Source organism: Larus michahellis, chromosome 4 (genome assembly GCF_964199755.1).
Source record: "Larus michahellis chromosome 4, bLarMic1.1, whole genome shotgun sequence".
Lineage (NCBI taxonomy): Eukaryota > Metazoa > Chordata > Aves > Charadriiformes > Laridae > Larus > Larus michahellis.
The window spans coordinates 30,016,614-30,034,255 of record NC_133899.1 but is presented as its reverse complement, the minus strand read 5'-3'; the positions used below and the strand labels follow the sequence as shown (position 1 = coordinate 30,034,255).

Genomic DNA, 17,642 nt, shown 5'->3' with positions numbered 1-17,642 from the left:
TATGGGTGCAGAAAGTCTTTTGGTCCTACTTCGGGAGTTCTTTTAAACCTGCATTGTTACTTTAAAAAATCTGGCCAGAGAAGGATTTTTCCCATATGTCTTTAACTTTCCATGTCCATTCTCATAAGCCATAATTTCTCATTCACATACTTACTTGCTCCCTTTCTTCCCATCCCTCTGTGCTTTATTGTATACTGCCTTTTCATTTCTAGCAGTTGCCTTTCTTTTGACCCTTAGCCTTTGGCTGCTGTAGTCCTTTTTCCTTCACCATTGAATGGCACCATTTCACTATCTGGCAAAGTCTTGAAAGCCAGTTGACTGACATTTACACTACTTAGTCTTTTTGTTTGTTTTTGTTTTCTTCCCAAAATTTGCAGTTGTTTTTCTATACTTATCCTTGGTGGCCCTGTGTGTGTGTATAAAATTTAGCTTGAGTTGCAGAAACATGAAATTTAAGAAGTTTTGCACTGTAAATTTATGGCTATGTCAGAATTAGATTTAAAAATACATTGTATACCAAATGTAGTCCAATGGTGTATAAATCTAAGCACTTTTCATCAGTAGATCTCAAAATGGCTTGCAAAGTAGGTCATTAGCATTATTTTCATTTTAAGGAGAAGAAACTGAAGCTCAGAGAGGTAAGGTGATATGCCCAAGATTACCCATTGATTCCTCATCCATTTTGAGCTCCCCAGTAGTTGCAGTGGGTGGATGGTAACTGGGAATACAACTCTGAGCAAGAACAGAGGTCAGATGTAAAAATTATCCCAAAAGTGCAGTGCATTATCAGACAGTGGAACACACAGAATTTCAAATTGGGAAATTTATCCTAGTATTTTGAATTACGTTTGAGTAGACGCTGGGGTTCTTCAGTCGGTAAATAGTTTTGCCGCATCATGGGAGTGATTGAGCTTTGTTTGACTATTATTCTATTTTTTCAGGAATCCCATTTATTCCCCTCTCTCTAATAAAGCAAAACCAGGATGATTAAGTTTTTCAAAGAGACAATGAGCTCTTTCAGCCATATTTTACCTGCAATAAAGAGCAAACAGCCAGCCATTGTAATGATTTTACTGTCTGAATGTCTAGAAATAGTTGAGAATTGTAGATGCTAACAGTTAATGGAAAAGGATGATCCATGTTGTCAATTGAATTCCATACTGCCTAACTCTGAGCGGTGCTTGCTCTTTGCGTTTGTGGGTAAGTCACAAAGTATATATTATTTAAGCATTCTGTATATTTACTGTTTCGTGCTTCACAGCAAGAGGAGAACAACCTTTCCATGGTCTGGAAGTGCTCCTTATATTCCTGCAGGCAGGAATCAACATGAGCATTGCTGTAATTACCCTCTGCAGTTGTTTTTTACACAGAATATCATTCTTAACCCTAGTGTTTTCACTGCAGTCTAAGGTATTGAACAGTTGCCTGTTACACTGATTTAAAAGCCATCAGTATTTCTGATCCTTTTAAGGCCAGACAAACCTTGACAAAAAGGTTAATTGCAACCCAGCAGAGCTACACTAATGTTTTATTAGGGCAAACTAGTCATGTCTAGATTTTTCAGAGCAAGTGCACTATAAAGAACATTAACATCTCGCCTTGTGATTTTTAAACTCTTCGTAAAGACTGATGTATGAATTTAGCTTTAAAACAATATAGTTCATGAATTAGAGGTTTTAATTATTTTTTGGCGGTGTGGCTGCTAGCTAGGTGGCGAAATCTGACCGGTACACAAATCCAATAAAGAAGACTGCAAATTTTCAAATGCTAATTAAGTGATGGGGAGAATTTGAAGGGTTTTCTCACTTGCAAATACTTACATTTGAAAATATTTGCTGTTATCTTTGAAGGCGATGGGTAGGCTGTTGAGTGCTGAGGTTTGTACAGGGAAGGTGGCTTAAGCACTAGAAGAGCAAAAGAGCCCAAGTTTTTTTTTTTCTCGTTAGCCTGTCCTTGCTCAGGGACTTCTTCCCCAGCAGAGGGAACAGCCCGGGTGTGACCCAGCCCCTTGGCAGGAGTGTCCGTGTGTGACAGGCACCAGGAGTTGCTCCTCGGGGCATGTGGGAGCTTCTTCAGGATGCTCGTAGTTTTGGGTGGAGTCTAACCAATTCTCTGCTTGCTTTGTGACCTTGAGAGGAATCAGAGGGATTTAAAGATTTTGTCTCCAGATAGCCATTAGGAAACAGTTATTCTGTCCCATCACTTCGGGCATCACTCGGGGAAGCCTCCTTTGCTGCACTTTCTTTGGACAGCTTTTACTCTCATCCTTTTTATGCTCCGCTATTGCAACAGCATCTTCGACCTGGATGACATTTCTCCGTACTCAGAGAAGGCAGCAGAGAAGAGGAGGGGGGTTGGAGATGGATGAGAGTGTTTGTGTACTGAACTGATCTGCAGGGTACATTAATGGGAAGGAGACTGGCGACCAGAAGGGCAGGGAGAGGTCCCTATAGCAATGCAGGAGTGCATTTTGCAGAAGGTGCCTGAACACAGAGTAGCCAGTGAGTACGGTGTTGGAGCGGAGCTGTTAGGGGAGCAGCTGCTGCAGAGCTGTTCCCATCCCAGCTGTCCAGGATAAAACACAATGATTGATTCAGGATCTCAGGAAGAAAGATGTGTGGGCATAATGCTGCTCTTGTTGGAGTAGTAGCTGATGGAAAGGCACCTGCTATAGCGAGTGAGAGGTTTCACGTAAGATAGTTTAGACTTTCTGATGATGGAGGGATGATAGGATTAAGTTCTAAGGGGCTAAACTTATATTAGCTCTCTACAAGGTATCCTCCCTACATATGGGGTCATTGACAAGAAAGCTGGAAATACTGTTTCTCCCTTAGACACCACATAATTTCTGTAGTGGTGTGTGAATCTAGCGAGTGGCTGAGTGAGCATCTTAGAACCATCTAGAAAGTTTTTCCCCCTCTGAGGTGGTGTTCAGGTGCTCTGCCTGCTTTGCTTGACAGTTGCCTACCTCCCTTCAGTGCTCCTGCACTCCCTTGAGTATCCTGGCACAATGTTAACAGCTTCAACTCATGTCGTAGCAGCTAAAGTTTGACAGAAATACTAATTTATTTATTTTAAATTAATTTAGTGCTCCTTTTTCTTTCTTTCTTCAGAAAAACCTTGCGTTCAGCTGTTGTGTGAAGTACTCCACCAAGTCTTCCCCAGCTCAATTAGCCCCATAGTCTGAGGGCTGTCAAATTGGCAGTCCTAATTAGTGCGAGGGACGTGGAGAATATTTTGTGGATGTAAATTACTTAATTGTGACTAAAACACATGGAGGAAGAAGAAGCTGCATACTTGGAAAGACAACATTACGGCTGGGCCAAGTCAGAGACTAGTTTAGTTCATGTCTATCAGCAAGCTTGCTGCCTTCGTGTCCTGTTTTTGTAACTGGATGGAGTTGTTAAATCCGCATCTTCAATTTCTTGTGAATGCAAAACTTTTAGTTTGAGTAATGGATAGGATCGGGGAAATATTTTGCTAGGCTTCTGTTTCTGTCTTCTGATCATAGAATTGTTTAGGTTGGAAAATACTTTTAAGATCATCAAGTCCAAGCGTTAACCTAACACTGCCAAGCCCACCACTAAACCCTGTCCCTCAATACCACATCTACACATCTTTAAAATGCCTTCAGGGATGGTGACTCAATCACTTCCCTGGGCAGCCTGTTCTAACGTTTGATAACCCTCTGTAGAGCCTTCCTACCCTCAAGCAGATCAACACTCCTGCCCAACTTGGTGTCGTCTGCAAACTTACTGAGGGTGCACTCAATGTTTTGGATCATGAGAATGAATGCAGATCATGAGGTTGTTTTTGTTTTGTTTTGTTTTTTTAATCAGGGGTATAAATTCTTCTAGTTTTATCCGTGAATCAGAAAGTAATTAAAGAGAATCAGGGGAAACAATTATTATATGTTATTCCAGAATTTTCCATTTGAGGTCATTAACATCTTCCTCTGAAATACCCAGTTTAACTTGTAAGGAGCAGCAGCTGCTGGCCTGATCTGGTGTATGATCTGATGATGGTGCCTTTGTTCCTAAGGACTTGCGTGCAGTGGTGTAAGTTCAGGGTATTATTTTTCAAGTGGTGCTGTGGAAGACAGACACAATCCAGCTGAGCTGAAGAAAGCATCAGAAGTGTTGCTTTTTCTCATGAGTAGGTTTTTTTTTTTCCCTCTTGCACCTGCTATTTGTGCCGCTCCTTTACTCCTTCCACACTGAAAATATCTATGAGGACAGGCGGTCATTAATATATGGGATAAAATTATCATTCTTTTCAAGCCTTGTGTCTATAGAGGAAAAGAAAGGACAGAATCCTCTGAAGAAACATTGACAGCAGTAGGCAGCTATGCAAATTTTTCCTGGTCTATTTAAAAATACACATTAGTTTTAAATAAAATTCTGAACTTATCTAGTCTACAACAAGGTCAAGAAACAGAGAAATGTACCCTGTATAGATTATTTCAGACACAAGGCAGCCTGTATACATTTTCACCTTCCCACTCATAACCCAGCATCTTGCTGTTGCTATGTTTTTAATTCTCTTGGGTTGTAAATAGGAAACAAAAGAAGTTGGTTTCACACTATTGCAGATGGATACATTGGAGCAGGCAGAATAATGCTGCAATTTGTGCTGAATTAGAAAAAAGTCATGTTAGCGTATTCTGTACTTCCAACATCCAGAATCACGGGCTTCACAGGGCTGAAAGAAATGTGAAAATGTGAGGTCTCTAAATGAGGCTGGAAGGGTTTTTGCAAAAGGTCTGCTCTAGCACAAAACAGAGCTTTGGTCTCGGTGGAGAAAGGACACGATGAAATGGTTTGCCCCATGAAAAGAAGAGGTCAGACCAGATGAGCAGAGCGGTAACTCTGAATGCTAAAATGTGTGGCTTCTTTCTTTCACCTGACATTGATGATCTCACCAAGGTGGAAAAGGAGTATCTCAAAAAGTCGTAGTTCTTCCATTCTTTTTATTTTTACAACAGCAAAAGGATTGCTGTTGTTTGGTATGTGTTGTACCCCTCCAGCTCCTTGTGGTACATCTTTCCCAACTTTCCCAGGCTTTCTATATTTGTGGTTAATGCAGAAGAGATGTTTTTCTTACCTAAGATGATGACAAGGGATTTCTTACCAGTTTTGCTTTTATAAAAGGAGACAAATTTTTAAACCCCATGTTTTTCTGAGTGGGATCTCTCAGCCTGTGAAGTACCATGGGAAAGGATTGCTACATGAAGCCATCTCCTATCATTGCTAGCCCCTGACTCTTCTCCAAATCCTCATCTAATCACTGTACAGTTCAATGCCCTAAACCTCAGAAAATAAAGTAATCCTTGAATCATTAACCATTGGCCATCAGAAAGGTCACAGAATCACAGAATGTTTGGGGTTGGAAGGGACCTCTGAAGGTCATCTTGTCCAAACTCCCTGCTCAAGCAGGGCCCCCTATGGCCAGTTGCCCAGGACCACGTCCATATGGCTTTTGAATATCTCCAAGGAAGAAGACTCCACAAGCTCTCTGGGCAACCTGTGCCAGTGCTTGGTCACCATCACAGTAAAAAGGTGTTTTCTGATGTTTAGACAGAACCTCATGTGTTTCATTTTGTGCCCATTGCATCTGGTCCTGTCACTGGGCACCACTGGAAAGAGCCTGGCTCTGTCTTCTTTGAATCCTCCCTTCAGGTATTTATATGCATAATAAGATCCACTCCCACAAGCCTTCTCATCTCCAGGCTGAACAGTCATAGCTCTCAGCCTTTCCTCGAAGTAGAGATGCTCCAATCCCTTAATCATCTTTGTGGCCCTTTGTCAGAACCTGTTCAGTATGTCCATGTCTCCCTTGTACTGGGGAGCCCAGAACTGGCCTCACCAGTGCTGAGTAGAGGGGAAGGAACTTCCTTGACCTGCTGGCAATACTTTATCTAATACAGCCAACAGTACCGTTTGCCTTCTTTGCAGCGTGGGCATGTTGTTGTCTCATGTTCAGCCTGGTCCACCAGGACAGCCAGGTCCTTTTCTGCCAAGCAGCTTTCCATCTGGGTGGTTCCCGTCATAAATTGGTGTACGGGGTTGTTCCTCCCCAGGTGCAGGACTTTGTACTTCTCCTTGTTGAACTTCGGGAGGTTGCTGTCAGAGTTGGAGTAGCTGACAAAGCTGAGGTGTGACAAATGAGGGCGTTGGGGACTAAGTCCAGGTTTGGATGTGGTGGTTTTGGCTTTGCTGAGCACCTTTCCATCACTCTCTTACCAGCTTTGTGGGGCAGGGTGACAAAGTAAAGCTTGAGGACTGGCCCAAATCCATCTCCATGGACCAGAGGGAAGTGTCTTTCCAGGGGAGTGTGTGATGTGTGTGTATGTACTTGCACAGGGTCTGGAGGTGGGTGACCACTTCCCGGAGGAGAGCTGCTCTTTTTCTCTGGGTCTTGCAGCATGGTTGCAGTGTGCCAAAAGCTGTCTGGATGTACTGTGGCCTCCAGCAATTACAAGAAATGCCGAGCAGAGCTGTCACAACACTCTCACCATGCTCACTTGGTCTTTGAAATCGCTAGCTGAGAAAGATAAAGAGCAATTCTGAGTTCTTTCTCCTTGCCGCAGTTTTATAGACAACTAGGAAAAAGAAAACCACAAGACTTTTTTCTAGAAATTAATAGTTCATAGTCGGATCACTATAGTCTCTTTTGACCTTGTTTAAAACAGAAAGTGCATGTTCCTAATTGAATATCCCTGTAAGCTCGATGAACATGAGGCATATCCAAAGGTCACATTTAAGGTTTAGATTTGAAAAGTTAATAAAATACTTCTATTTTTTACTTTTTTTGCAGTGCATTTTTGAGGTCATATATTAATAGCCAGACACAAATTGTTTGTACTGTGCTGGTGGTGTATCATGATACTTAGATCTGTTTTGAATGCTAGAAGATGAACAATGGTTTTACATTTGTGTGAACGGGATATATATGCAGTAAATTGCAAAGCCAAACTGTAAATTATTTTTTTCTTGAAGTTTTATTGTCTCTGCTCTTCTCTGCTCTTCATTTTATCTACCCCAGGGCTTCCCTTAAATTTCCAAGTCCCTGACTCCTATCAGACAACAGGCATTTAAAAATAAACCTAGCTAACATAGAAACGTTGCGTTTCGTTTCTCAGATGTGACATTTCCCCCAATTTTCACCTACTCAGCATTCAAGTTAAATAAAAGTAACACGTTCTCCTGAACCCGTTTCCTGTCCATAACTGTTTTGATATTTTACCACCTGTGTAGTAAAATATCAGGTTGTACTTGGCTAAACTGGATGTGTAGCATCTCCTTCATTAGGAGGCAAGGTGGCAATTCCTTGCTGCAGATATCTGAATTTTCCATTTTCCTGCTTACCACCAAGGTGCTACAGTGCTTAAACCCCTGGCGTTTTCTTTGCTACCGCCGATCTACCTTGTCTGTTGACGCATCCACGCCAGCTGTCACATAGGGGTGTTTTTCCAGCAGGAGTGACTTGATGACACGTTCCGGGTCAGTGCTGCTGTCAGTAGCAAACTGGGATCGCGCCTTTCTGAATGCTGCAGAAAAAATTCCCCGGGGCTGGCCTTGTGTGCAGGCCTCAAGCTACCATTACGGCAGCTGTTTATCATTAGGTTAACAGCTACATGTATTTCTTAATGCCATTTAAAATTAGTGCTTAATCTGTCTTTAAAGTCTTAACGATTCTTTTTTTTTCGTCTGAAGCATTGCTGTTGATGCAGCTCTGAATTTTGCTGATTTTTTTATTTTATTTTTTTTTTAAGTTTTAGTTTTGTCCCTGAAGTCTAGTTGGGGCAAGAAACAGTAAAGACCTAAGGATCAGACTTTTGGGGCTGCTCCAGCAGCTCTGAATCAGCAGGAGCCTTTCTGTAGCTGGGGAGGATTTACTTCAGCAGGATTTGCAGATTTGGGAAGCCTTTGCATTAACTTCAGTGGTTTAGAATTAGATTTTAGCAGCAGAGTAACTCCCCAGAAGGCTGAAAGCACAATGTGATCCCTCTAACACAATGTCTGCAAAAGGCAGAAGAAAGAACAAGCCAGAGCATTGTGATTTTACTCAGATTTACACGTGGTTGCCTTGAAGCAGCGGTATTTTTCCTCTTTTGCAAGGTCTTTAAGCCTGGAGCCTGAAACTGCTCTGTGCAGCAATTTAGAGAAACTGTTCAAGTCTGAGACTTAGTATCAGTAAACGCAAAGGAGATTTACTAGCGACGAATGAGGTCTGAGTACTTCTGACACGATTTCCTTCTTTCCCGCAGGTTGGACAAAGTTTGCTCGGTTGACGCGGGCCCTGACGAACAGCCGGAGCGTCCTGCAGCAGCTGACGCCCATGAACAAGGCTGAGGTGGTGCACAAACACTCCCGGTTAGCTGAAGTAAGTGGGACAGACACTTGCCTGCTCCCTTCGTGAGGCAGGAAGAGATGGGGGGAAAGAAAACCCTAATTCCCATTAATAAATAATATTCTTGGAGGAAAACATTTCCCAACTCTGACTTTTTTCAGCCTCCCCTCTGCTCATCCTAAAGCAGCACTATGTGCCAAGCCCGCGTTTCTGGGACAGGTCATGCTCTTTCAGTTCTGAAAACAGTCTCCACAGGTCACTTTTACTTACATGGCCCTATTTCTGTGCATGCAATTCTCACTTTGCTGGTTGTTGCTTAACTTGGAGTGCGCAGTGTGCTCCTCTCCGTGCTGTCTCACAGTGACATGGAACCAGACTTGATGTTCTTGAGCCCTGTGGATGGTTGCTTACTCTCCTGGGGAAATGGGATTGTTTGAGAAACCTCTTTGGAAGTATCCCTGTCTGGGTCCCTGGGGTTGTACAGCCACATTGACTACATATATACCTTAATCTTGACTTTCTTGCAAAGTCATTCCTGCAGTATTTTTCGCATCATTTTTTTTTCTTCAGAACTGATGGAATGAACTCTTTGGCAGGTTGCAAACATCTCCTTAACAGTGCAGATGGTGCAACAAGTGAATGCCTTCAGGTTAACTGATGAAACAGAGGTACTGCTTTCATCTTCATGTCCATTGGTAATAAAAAATACGTGGGTCAAAAATATATGGTCAAAATATATGGGCTACAGAAAATGACAGCCCTAGCCATCTTGTGCCAGAGAGCTTGCCCTGGGTTCAATGCTAAGAACTGGTATCAGCTTGAAATGTGTGGCTCTTTTGTTTTGTTTCCTTTCTGGTTTTAGTGGACTTTGATAATAAAAACTCTACTTAAATTGAAGTCAGAATGGAAACCCACAGTTTTCAGTTGTTGGCAGTGTGACGTTTTCCCTTGAATTATCCCATACCAATAGCTTGTATGACTGATGAGTTACTCTCACATCTTGCTTTTCTAATTAATGACATTTCAGTGTTCTGTAAATCCAGTTATATCCATTATTGGCTTAGTCTAGAGAAGGGAAGACTGGAGAAGATATGGTAACAATATTCAAATAAGTCTAAAGCAGTCGCATAGAATGAGGGAGGAAATTGTTCACCAAGACCACTATAGCTAGAGAAAAAGAAATGACATGCAGTCACAGTAAGGAAGATGTAGATCAGGCAGCAGGAAAAGCTCACGTAAGGGAGAAGGTTATACTCAGGAAAAGGTGGGAGAAGGTTGTACTCGGGAACAGGTTGCTTGGAGGGTGTGCAATCGTCTCTCTTACAAGTCATTTAGAGCTGCAAAGTGCTTTGTAGGCAAAGTGCTGTGAGGAATGCAGACTGAGTAGAGGTACACCACCGCTGTACAGGCCCCGTTTTCCATTCTGCTGTGTCTGAGGAGGAGCATTATCATCGCAGCTTATCCCTTGCAGAACGTACTGCCCACCTTTGTCAGGCTTAAGAGTTATCAGCCATCTTGATTAGTTGTATACAAGAATAATTCAGAGAGTCTGTGATGAGTGCAGCTGACTAACAAGATATTGTGTATTCTTTAGTGGTTTAAAATTAAAAATTCATGCAGCATGAAAGAAATAATCATTATAGTTCAGTGGTCTCCACAGCCACTTGCCACCCACTCACCATGTCAAACTCAGCGTGATATTATGTTAAGAATAATAATTATGCTTTTACAGTATCATGGGAGCTCCTAAGCACTACACCACCAGAGACATAGGGAACTATCAAGCATATGTTCATCGCATTCGGCTTGAGCCCTAAGTAGCTTATTATTCCAACTATAGTGAGGCTGTTTCCAGCTCCTGCCCCAGTGAGCAAGGCAGGGAACAAGTAGGTCTGGAGAAACCAAGGAAAGAAGTCCCAGTCCTGATTTATCATGACAGTAAAGTGTTGACCACAGATGAATCCAAAGAGATAACAACCAGATTGTCAAAGACAAAATGGTGTGTTAAATGGAGGGAACGATTTTGGCATTGAGTAAGTTTCATGGATTTTCACAGAGGCTGCTGTGAAAAAAACAGAATGTATCGATTATTGCATTTATTCCAGGGAAGGACCCATGGTTCCACCAGCGAGTTCAGTGTGACACAGTGGCTAGATGAACCTTGCCCATTGGGTGGTTACAGGAGTGCTGTTAGTGAGTCTTGTCCTGGTCCCAGGGGAAGGAACACCTGGAGGCTGATATTTTTATGGGTCTCACCAGGGGGTTGGCATCTGTGAGGGTCTCTCATGAGTGCCATTGGGGCCACACCGCTTGGTGCGTGTTGCTGTTCAGCTGCAGCTCAACACATGGCTTTGTGTTACACTGAAGCTGGTATGATTCCAGGCTCTTAGCAGCCATGGTCTCCTGGAGGTCTCCGATGCACTTTCACTGCTGCCTGTGTAGTGGAGTCTAGTGGTTTTATGGTCACAGGATAGATTTATGCAACTCAGCTGACTCTGTAGAAAACAAATGGCTAACTAATGTAACAATAAGTTAGTTTTTCACCTTATCGGTTTAACTGACTTCCCTTACAGGTCGTGATTGCTAAATCTGACCTTAGGGAGGCTGGGAACAGGTAGGCAGAAGCAGGTTTGTATCCCATCAGAGTACAGCCTGACATTGGGCCAGATTAGACATGTTGGGAAGCCACATCCATCAACACAGGGTGAGAGAGGCTGCTGTGGTTGTCCCTTGGTGATTTCTGAAGAACAGATTTTCAGTAGAGCCAGACTCTTACTGTCTGATCGCAGCAACAGCTTTCTCTTATTAAAAATAAGACTGCAAAGAATTAATGGAGAATCCGTTACTTGAGTACTTGAGTTCGTATTCTTATTTGTTGTGCTGTTTATTCAGAGCCATTTACTCCTCTTCATTGAGGAAGCATCCTGCGTTTGATCATTTTTACACATACGGGACTGCTACTTGCAATCCAACTGTCCCTGCAAATATGGTGCATCAGCTCCAATATGGGACAGGTGTAGGGCTGAAATGAGTTTTAAAGTTGCTGGAATTATTTATTTTATCCCATACAGACTTGAGATCCCCAAATGTAAAAGGTGTTATTAGTTCCAAAATACACATGACTCTCTCAGTTGTCAGTGCATTATATTGCCACGCTGTGCGTTCCTTTGTGCTTTTGTTTCTTGTGTTGGACCAAGATAAGAGGTAATTAGATTAGCTGGGAGGAATGTCTTAAGTGACATTTGCAATGCTTCCAGTTTCACATTTTACAAAAGTGCGCATGCAGAAGATTATAGTCATATGCAAAAAAGAAAAGAAAAGTAATTACAAGAAATAAAAGAGAACCCACTAGTGATATTGAGCTTGTGAGAGCAGCAACTTTTGGAGGAAAATGAGAAAGAAGCGTGATACTGCCAGGGTGTTAGGGGAGAAATTGTGCATGCAATGCTTCATTTTAGGAGGTCAGCCACCAAGGCTGAAGTCTGGTTTACCTTTCATAGGGTATTGTCCTTGCTCAACGGTGGTTTAAAAAAGAGGTCAGGCATGAAGGATTAGTCTTGAAACACTTCCAAATATGAATGAATACTCATGTTCATAATTGCAGAGCATAAACTGGTGTGGCAGTAACCACAACCTGTTTATGGAGCCTCCCTGCCCTTGCTATTGGCATGGTTTCACCTCAGTCCATCTGCAAAGATCACCCTTTTGCAAGAATATCCTTAGATTCTCTGCCGCTCCTATTCATTGAGTGGTAGCTGCCTCCACACATTCTTAATAAATCAGATAATTTAGAAACTGTGGGTTGACTTGCAGTGTCCCATGAACACAGTCCTGTCTTTGTGCTGCTCCTTACAGAAATCCGTAAGACCCCTTATTGGATCATATTAACTGAAAACCATAACATCTGCTTTTTTGCAGGTTCTCCAGCTGGGATCTGATATTCTTCCTCAGTACAAGCAAGAAGCTCCAAAGACTCCACCACACATTATACTACACTATTGTGCTTTTAAGACCACTTGGGACTGGGTCATCTTAATTCTAACCTTCTACACAGCAATTATGGTTCCATATAATGTCTCCTTCAAGACAAAACAGAACAACATTGCCTGGCTTGTGCTGGACAGTGTCGTGGACGTTATTTTTCTGGTTGACATTGTTTTGAACTTTCATACAACCTTTGTTGGCCCTGGTGGTGAGGTTATATCTGATCCCAAACTCATAAGGATGAACTACCTGAAAACGTGGTTTGTGATTGATCTTCTGTCCTGTTTACCGTATGACATCATCAATGCCTTTGAGAATGTGGATGAGGTAAGTGATTGTAGTCGGCCTCAAAAGGATTGTTTTGATTAGGAATTCATTTAGGAGCATGCTCCCAGGCATCTGGCAGCAATAAGAGGCAACTGAAGCTGTGTGCAAATACACAGGGAAGGCCTTAAACTGCTGGGCTTCATGTATGTGGCGTTCCCGTGTTGGAGAAGAGGTGTCTTATGACTTCAGTACCATGTCTGGATATGTACATTAATGGATGTGGGTTTTAGAATCACTTGCTCATCATCCAAAAGCATTGTTACACGTCCATGTCAAATTGGACCATTTGGGATGTCTCCCTGCCACAGCCTCGCTTTCCAGCTCAGATCCAGTGATTGCCTTCAAGCAGTCCTAACCCATTGCGGGGCAGAGTAGTATGGCCTGACATAAATAATCAAAACTCTCTATCTGCTCTGGCTGAAGCTGGTGGCAAATTTGCTACTGATTTATCTGAAAGTAGAGAATGCCTCTCAATAAGCATTTTTAAAATCCTGCCCTAGGATTACTTTTTTTTTTTTTTTTGGTGTGATGTCTTTTTAAATGTCTGATTGAGAGGGAGATTAATCTCCGTTTTTTTAAACAGTTCTTGTGCTACTGCTGGAATTTTAGGAACGGTTTGAGGAGATAGAACATAAATATCTTAAATGGACACTGAATTAGAGCTTTTTAACTGCTAAATGTATTAACATTTACGAAATTGAGCTTGCAGGCTAAGATAATAGAGAAGACAAGCAATAACTACGACAAATAATGCACGCACAAGTCAGTGTAGAGAAAATTTGTTATTAAAATGCAACTATAATGGCATTAGGACTTGTTTTATTTTTTTACTAGAGCCTTTTATCTTCAGGGCCACAGGCAGATGAAAAAACCTCTGTTCATTTTTAAACATTTTAACAGTTTTTTCCTAGAACAACTTTGAGCGTAGTTTGGTGGTTGTTTTTTTTTTTTTTATAAATTCTCAAATTCTGCAGTTATAGATCCTCACTATATAAAATCTACATTCTTACTTTTTAATACAGACTTTGGTACAGATTTTGTAGAGCTCCCTTAAAATTCCATCCTTGTCTCTGTGCCCAGTACCATTTTTTGACATTGTTCCATTTTATTTATAGCAAATGTGACAGAAGTGATAATACTTGCAGCTTAAATTCAAGATCATATGAGGGTTGCCCGTCTGGAAGCAGGTTGTGGAGTCAGGCTGTGTAAGGAGGTGGTATTATCAAGGTTGTAAATACAATACAGATTTTTAAGAGAAGCAATTTCAGACTAAGCGGAACCTGATTTTTATAAAAATGCAGCGTTATCTTCATATTTTTGTGCTTTAATATGTAAAACAAACAGAAAATTTCTGTGCCCAAGCAGCACAGATTTAAATGATTACAGATTTAACCTCTTTCTCTATCATACAGATGGGAAATAAACCATTTGCAATATTTTTGACAGTGAAAAGAATCAATGGCATAGTGCATTATAATTGGGGCACACTTAAAGTGGCAAACTTTAACCAAGATGTAATAAATATAGCAAGGTATCATGAGCTCCAGCGATCCTAGATCTGCTATCATTTTCCTCCAAACAAATGAAATATCAACTCCTTTTTTAATAAGAGAAGCAACAGTAACATTTCTTTCTCGTGAAATGGTATGTTACGGCCCTGGAGCCTCCAGCAGACATTGGAATATAACTGCTGATGTACTTGATTTCATGCCCCTCCAAACGCGGTTTTCCCTAGTGCCTGAAAAGAATTGAAGTGATTTTGAAAACAGGTGTGTAAACAGTCATTCTTTCTTCCTTGGCTCTATGCTTTCCCTTTTCTCTGTATTTCAGGGGAGATTTGTGGTTGTTGTTGTTGTTTGATATGTCTTCATTTGTGACAGCTAAGTTTTTTGAGATGGTCGATATATTCTGTTTGGTTGTAGTTATTAATGCTCTTTATCTTCATTTGGTTCTTAACATTTATTTTAACTGGTACTTCTTTTCTGGGATTTAACTTTTTGGACTGCTAACAGCAGTGTGATCAAACACTGTTCATAGGTAAAGAATAAGTAAAACGATATGCTTAATTTGGAAGAAATATTCTGATTGATTAAAAGGAGAGTATTTTTCATTAGAAGGTGAGTGTTTCCTTCTTAAGGCAAGTAGGAGAGAGAAGAGTTCTTTTAGCTCTTAATTTTGGTAGGTTTTAGCTCTTTGTCTTGGCCATGGGTATTGGATAAGGGCGTTTGTCTTTAGCATTGAAGTTGGTGATTGTGGCATTTCAGAAGAAGTTAACAGAAAAACAGAGCTTAGGGGTTAAGACCTTGGGGCAGGTCCTGGTGTTATTTAAGTTCTTGGTCTGGTGGCCAAGCATGGACCCAAATCAGAGTGAATAGTGCTAAAAGCCAGATGAGTAAAAATTACTTTCCAAATTTCCCTTTTGTGTCCCTCCTCCATCCCTCCTTTTCCACATCAAATGCACTTTTGTCAGTTGTTAAGGAGCTAAAGTAGAGGGAGACACAATTGCAGGCAGTTTCTTTTCCTCCCTATGGGCAGGTCTTCCATGCAGAAAGAAGGATACAGCCAAGGAAGTGTAGTTTGTGTCTCTCTCTTGTAGATGTAGACTACTGTATGTGATATAGGTGCTTGAAGGTTCTCATGCAGAGGCTGCTGAGTCATTGTATAAGATGCCTTAATGCACTTGAGTGCTACTTTATAATGTCAGAATTAAGGAGATAAATCGAAAGATTAAAAAAAAAGCGATTTGGGAAAAGGAAATGTGAGTTTTCTCACTGAGGGTTGGAGTTCTTCAAATGCAGTCAGTCTTGGCCGGAGTAGGAACAGTGTCATTTCCATCATGGACAATATTAGGCCGAGGCTGGAGTCTTGTGAAATTCCCACCCGAGGCAAACATGATCGCAAATCAAAGTTATTTTGTTGTTGGGTTGATGTAGAGCCTCAGTAGAAGGATATGATGAAAAGGATTATGACACATATGTTGAGAATTGGGGAGGATTAAGATGATTTGAGGCAGAATTAGAGGTGTAGGTTTCCATGTCTGGAGTTACAGTGCCAAGCTGTTACAGTCAGCCCAGGGGGATTTTGATGTATGACGAGGAGGGGGAAAGGTAAGATAATGAGAGAGAGACATATACCTTGCACAGCAGAGAGTGATCTAAATTGATGTGATGGATGAGGAATTAAGTGGCTAAGTGGTATTGAAAGGGTAGGAAAACAAGGTAAAATGGGCCAGAGAAAAATGAACTGAGAGAGAGGAAAGTGGAATCCTTAGTGGGATAGGTACTTTATTTAAGAAAATTGGTAGGATGATAGTCCTAGAAATCAGAAAAATGCATGGCATCTTTTCTAATTGGGAAGCATTACTTGCACTGAATAGATTATGGCTAAACCAAAGCCATACAGAAGACCTTTCATGCTCACAGTCTCTGAAACGAGGTTGATTTATTCTTTTTTAAAGTAGAAGAGTTCTCTACAACTTAAGATTTAGTCCAAAAGTACATGTCTGTCTATCTCTTCTTTTAGATTAAAAAAAAAAAAGAAAAAAAGTTTGGAGTAATGGGAGATACAGTGTTTGGATCCCAAAGATTTTGGTCACCTGAAGTTCCTATTGTTATTAGGCTGTAAGTTTGATTTTTATCTTAAGAGTTCCATGTCACTTGTAGTGATTCTAATTTTTTCCCTGAGTACTTAGCTGTATGTAACAACTTTTTCCATTAGTGTATGCACTGTCACTTGTTTTTCTAAAATCATGACTCCCTACTTTTGAAGCTAGAGAATTATGTTACCTTAAGGCTTAGCCTTTGTATGTGTTCTGCCTACTAGAGAGAGGTAAATATCCAACCTCTGTCCGTCTGGGCTACCAAAAGGTTGTTTGTAGCATGGGTAACCCTTGATTCCATATAAGTACACCATTATCAGAGTCACACTGGGCTGAAATTGTCAGCAGATGGGTTTACAGTGTGCCTGGGGACGCTGATCTCATTGCTTGTTCAGATATGGTCAAACCATTCTACAACTCCCTTTGGGACCAAATGCACGGATTTACATCCCAGGGAAACCAGGATGTTGTGCAGGTGCTTGGCTCTTGTCTCCACATGGAGCCATGCAATTGGGAGAGTACCTGGAGCTGGAAGGACCTCAGGTACCCACACTCAGGTACAGGCATGCTGATACAGGGCTGCTGAGGGCTCTGTTTGACTATTTAGAGAAATACTGGTGTCTTTTTTTTTTTTTTTTTTTCTTTTCTGGGATTTTTCACTGAGATACGTGAATTTCTGAGTTTGTAATGAAACAAAACCTAGAAGCTTGATCTCATCTCTGCCAGAAACATGGCCCTAAAATGATATGGCCCGTATTGCCATGTAAGAGTGGGACCAGATGTCAGGATAGTACATACAGATAGCCAAATAGATGGTTTTCAAATGAGTTGTATAAAAGATCATCCTTTCTGCAAAAATTAGTTTTCATGAGCCAATGGCTGGAAGTGAAAGCAGGTAAATTTAAATGACAGAAAACTCTGAAGTTCTATGTCTATTGTTTAATAATGTAAGACTACATGACCCAGTGGCCTTTAAAATTTAGGGATCTGTGCAGGACATATTAAGGCATGGAATCCTTGTAATTGTAATCTTTTAATTACTATTATCGATCTCTTTTAGTAGTGGCAGAAAGTTTTTGCATTATTGCAATTAATAGCAACTAAAATAGCGACGTCTGTAAATTGAAAGCAAATAAAAGCTGATACAACTAGTTTAGCCATATTCCCAGCTGCGGTGCTTTACTGCAAACATTCCCTTTATGAGAGATATTTGAAGAAGGGTTTTAGGGACCCCAGTCTGAGTGTCTTATGCAAGGTGAAGATAAATTGGTGTGTTTCAAGAATGCGGCTTTGACTCTGAAATATTTTATGGCTAGCTACCTTTCTTTAATCTAGGTGGCTGACATGGAGAAAATAATTCCCAGAACTAAATCCCTGCTGC

General features: G+C 41.2%; 1 protein-coding gene across 2 annotated transcripts in view; it reads left to right on the top strand.

Annotated features, from left to right (window-relative positions):
- The window catches only part of KCNH5 (potassium voltage-gated channel subfamily H member 5), a 176,372-nt gene that overhangs the window by 33,604 nt on the left and 125,126 nt on the right, over positions 1-17,642 (top strand). For both annotated transcript variants that reach the window (XM_074583717.1, XM_074583718.1), the window contains 2 exons: positions 8,270-8,385; positions 12,271-12,663. In XM_074583717.1, the coding sequence (XP_074439818.1) occupies positions 8,270-8,385; positions 12,271-12,663 (509 nt within the window). The remainder of the gene's footprint in view (positions 1-8,269; positions 8,386-12,270; positions 12,664-17,642) is intronic.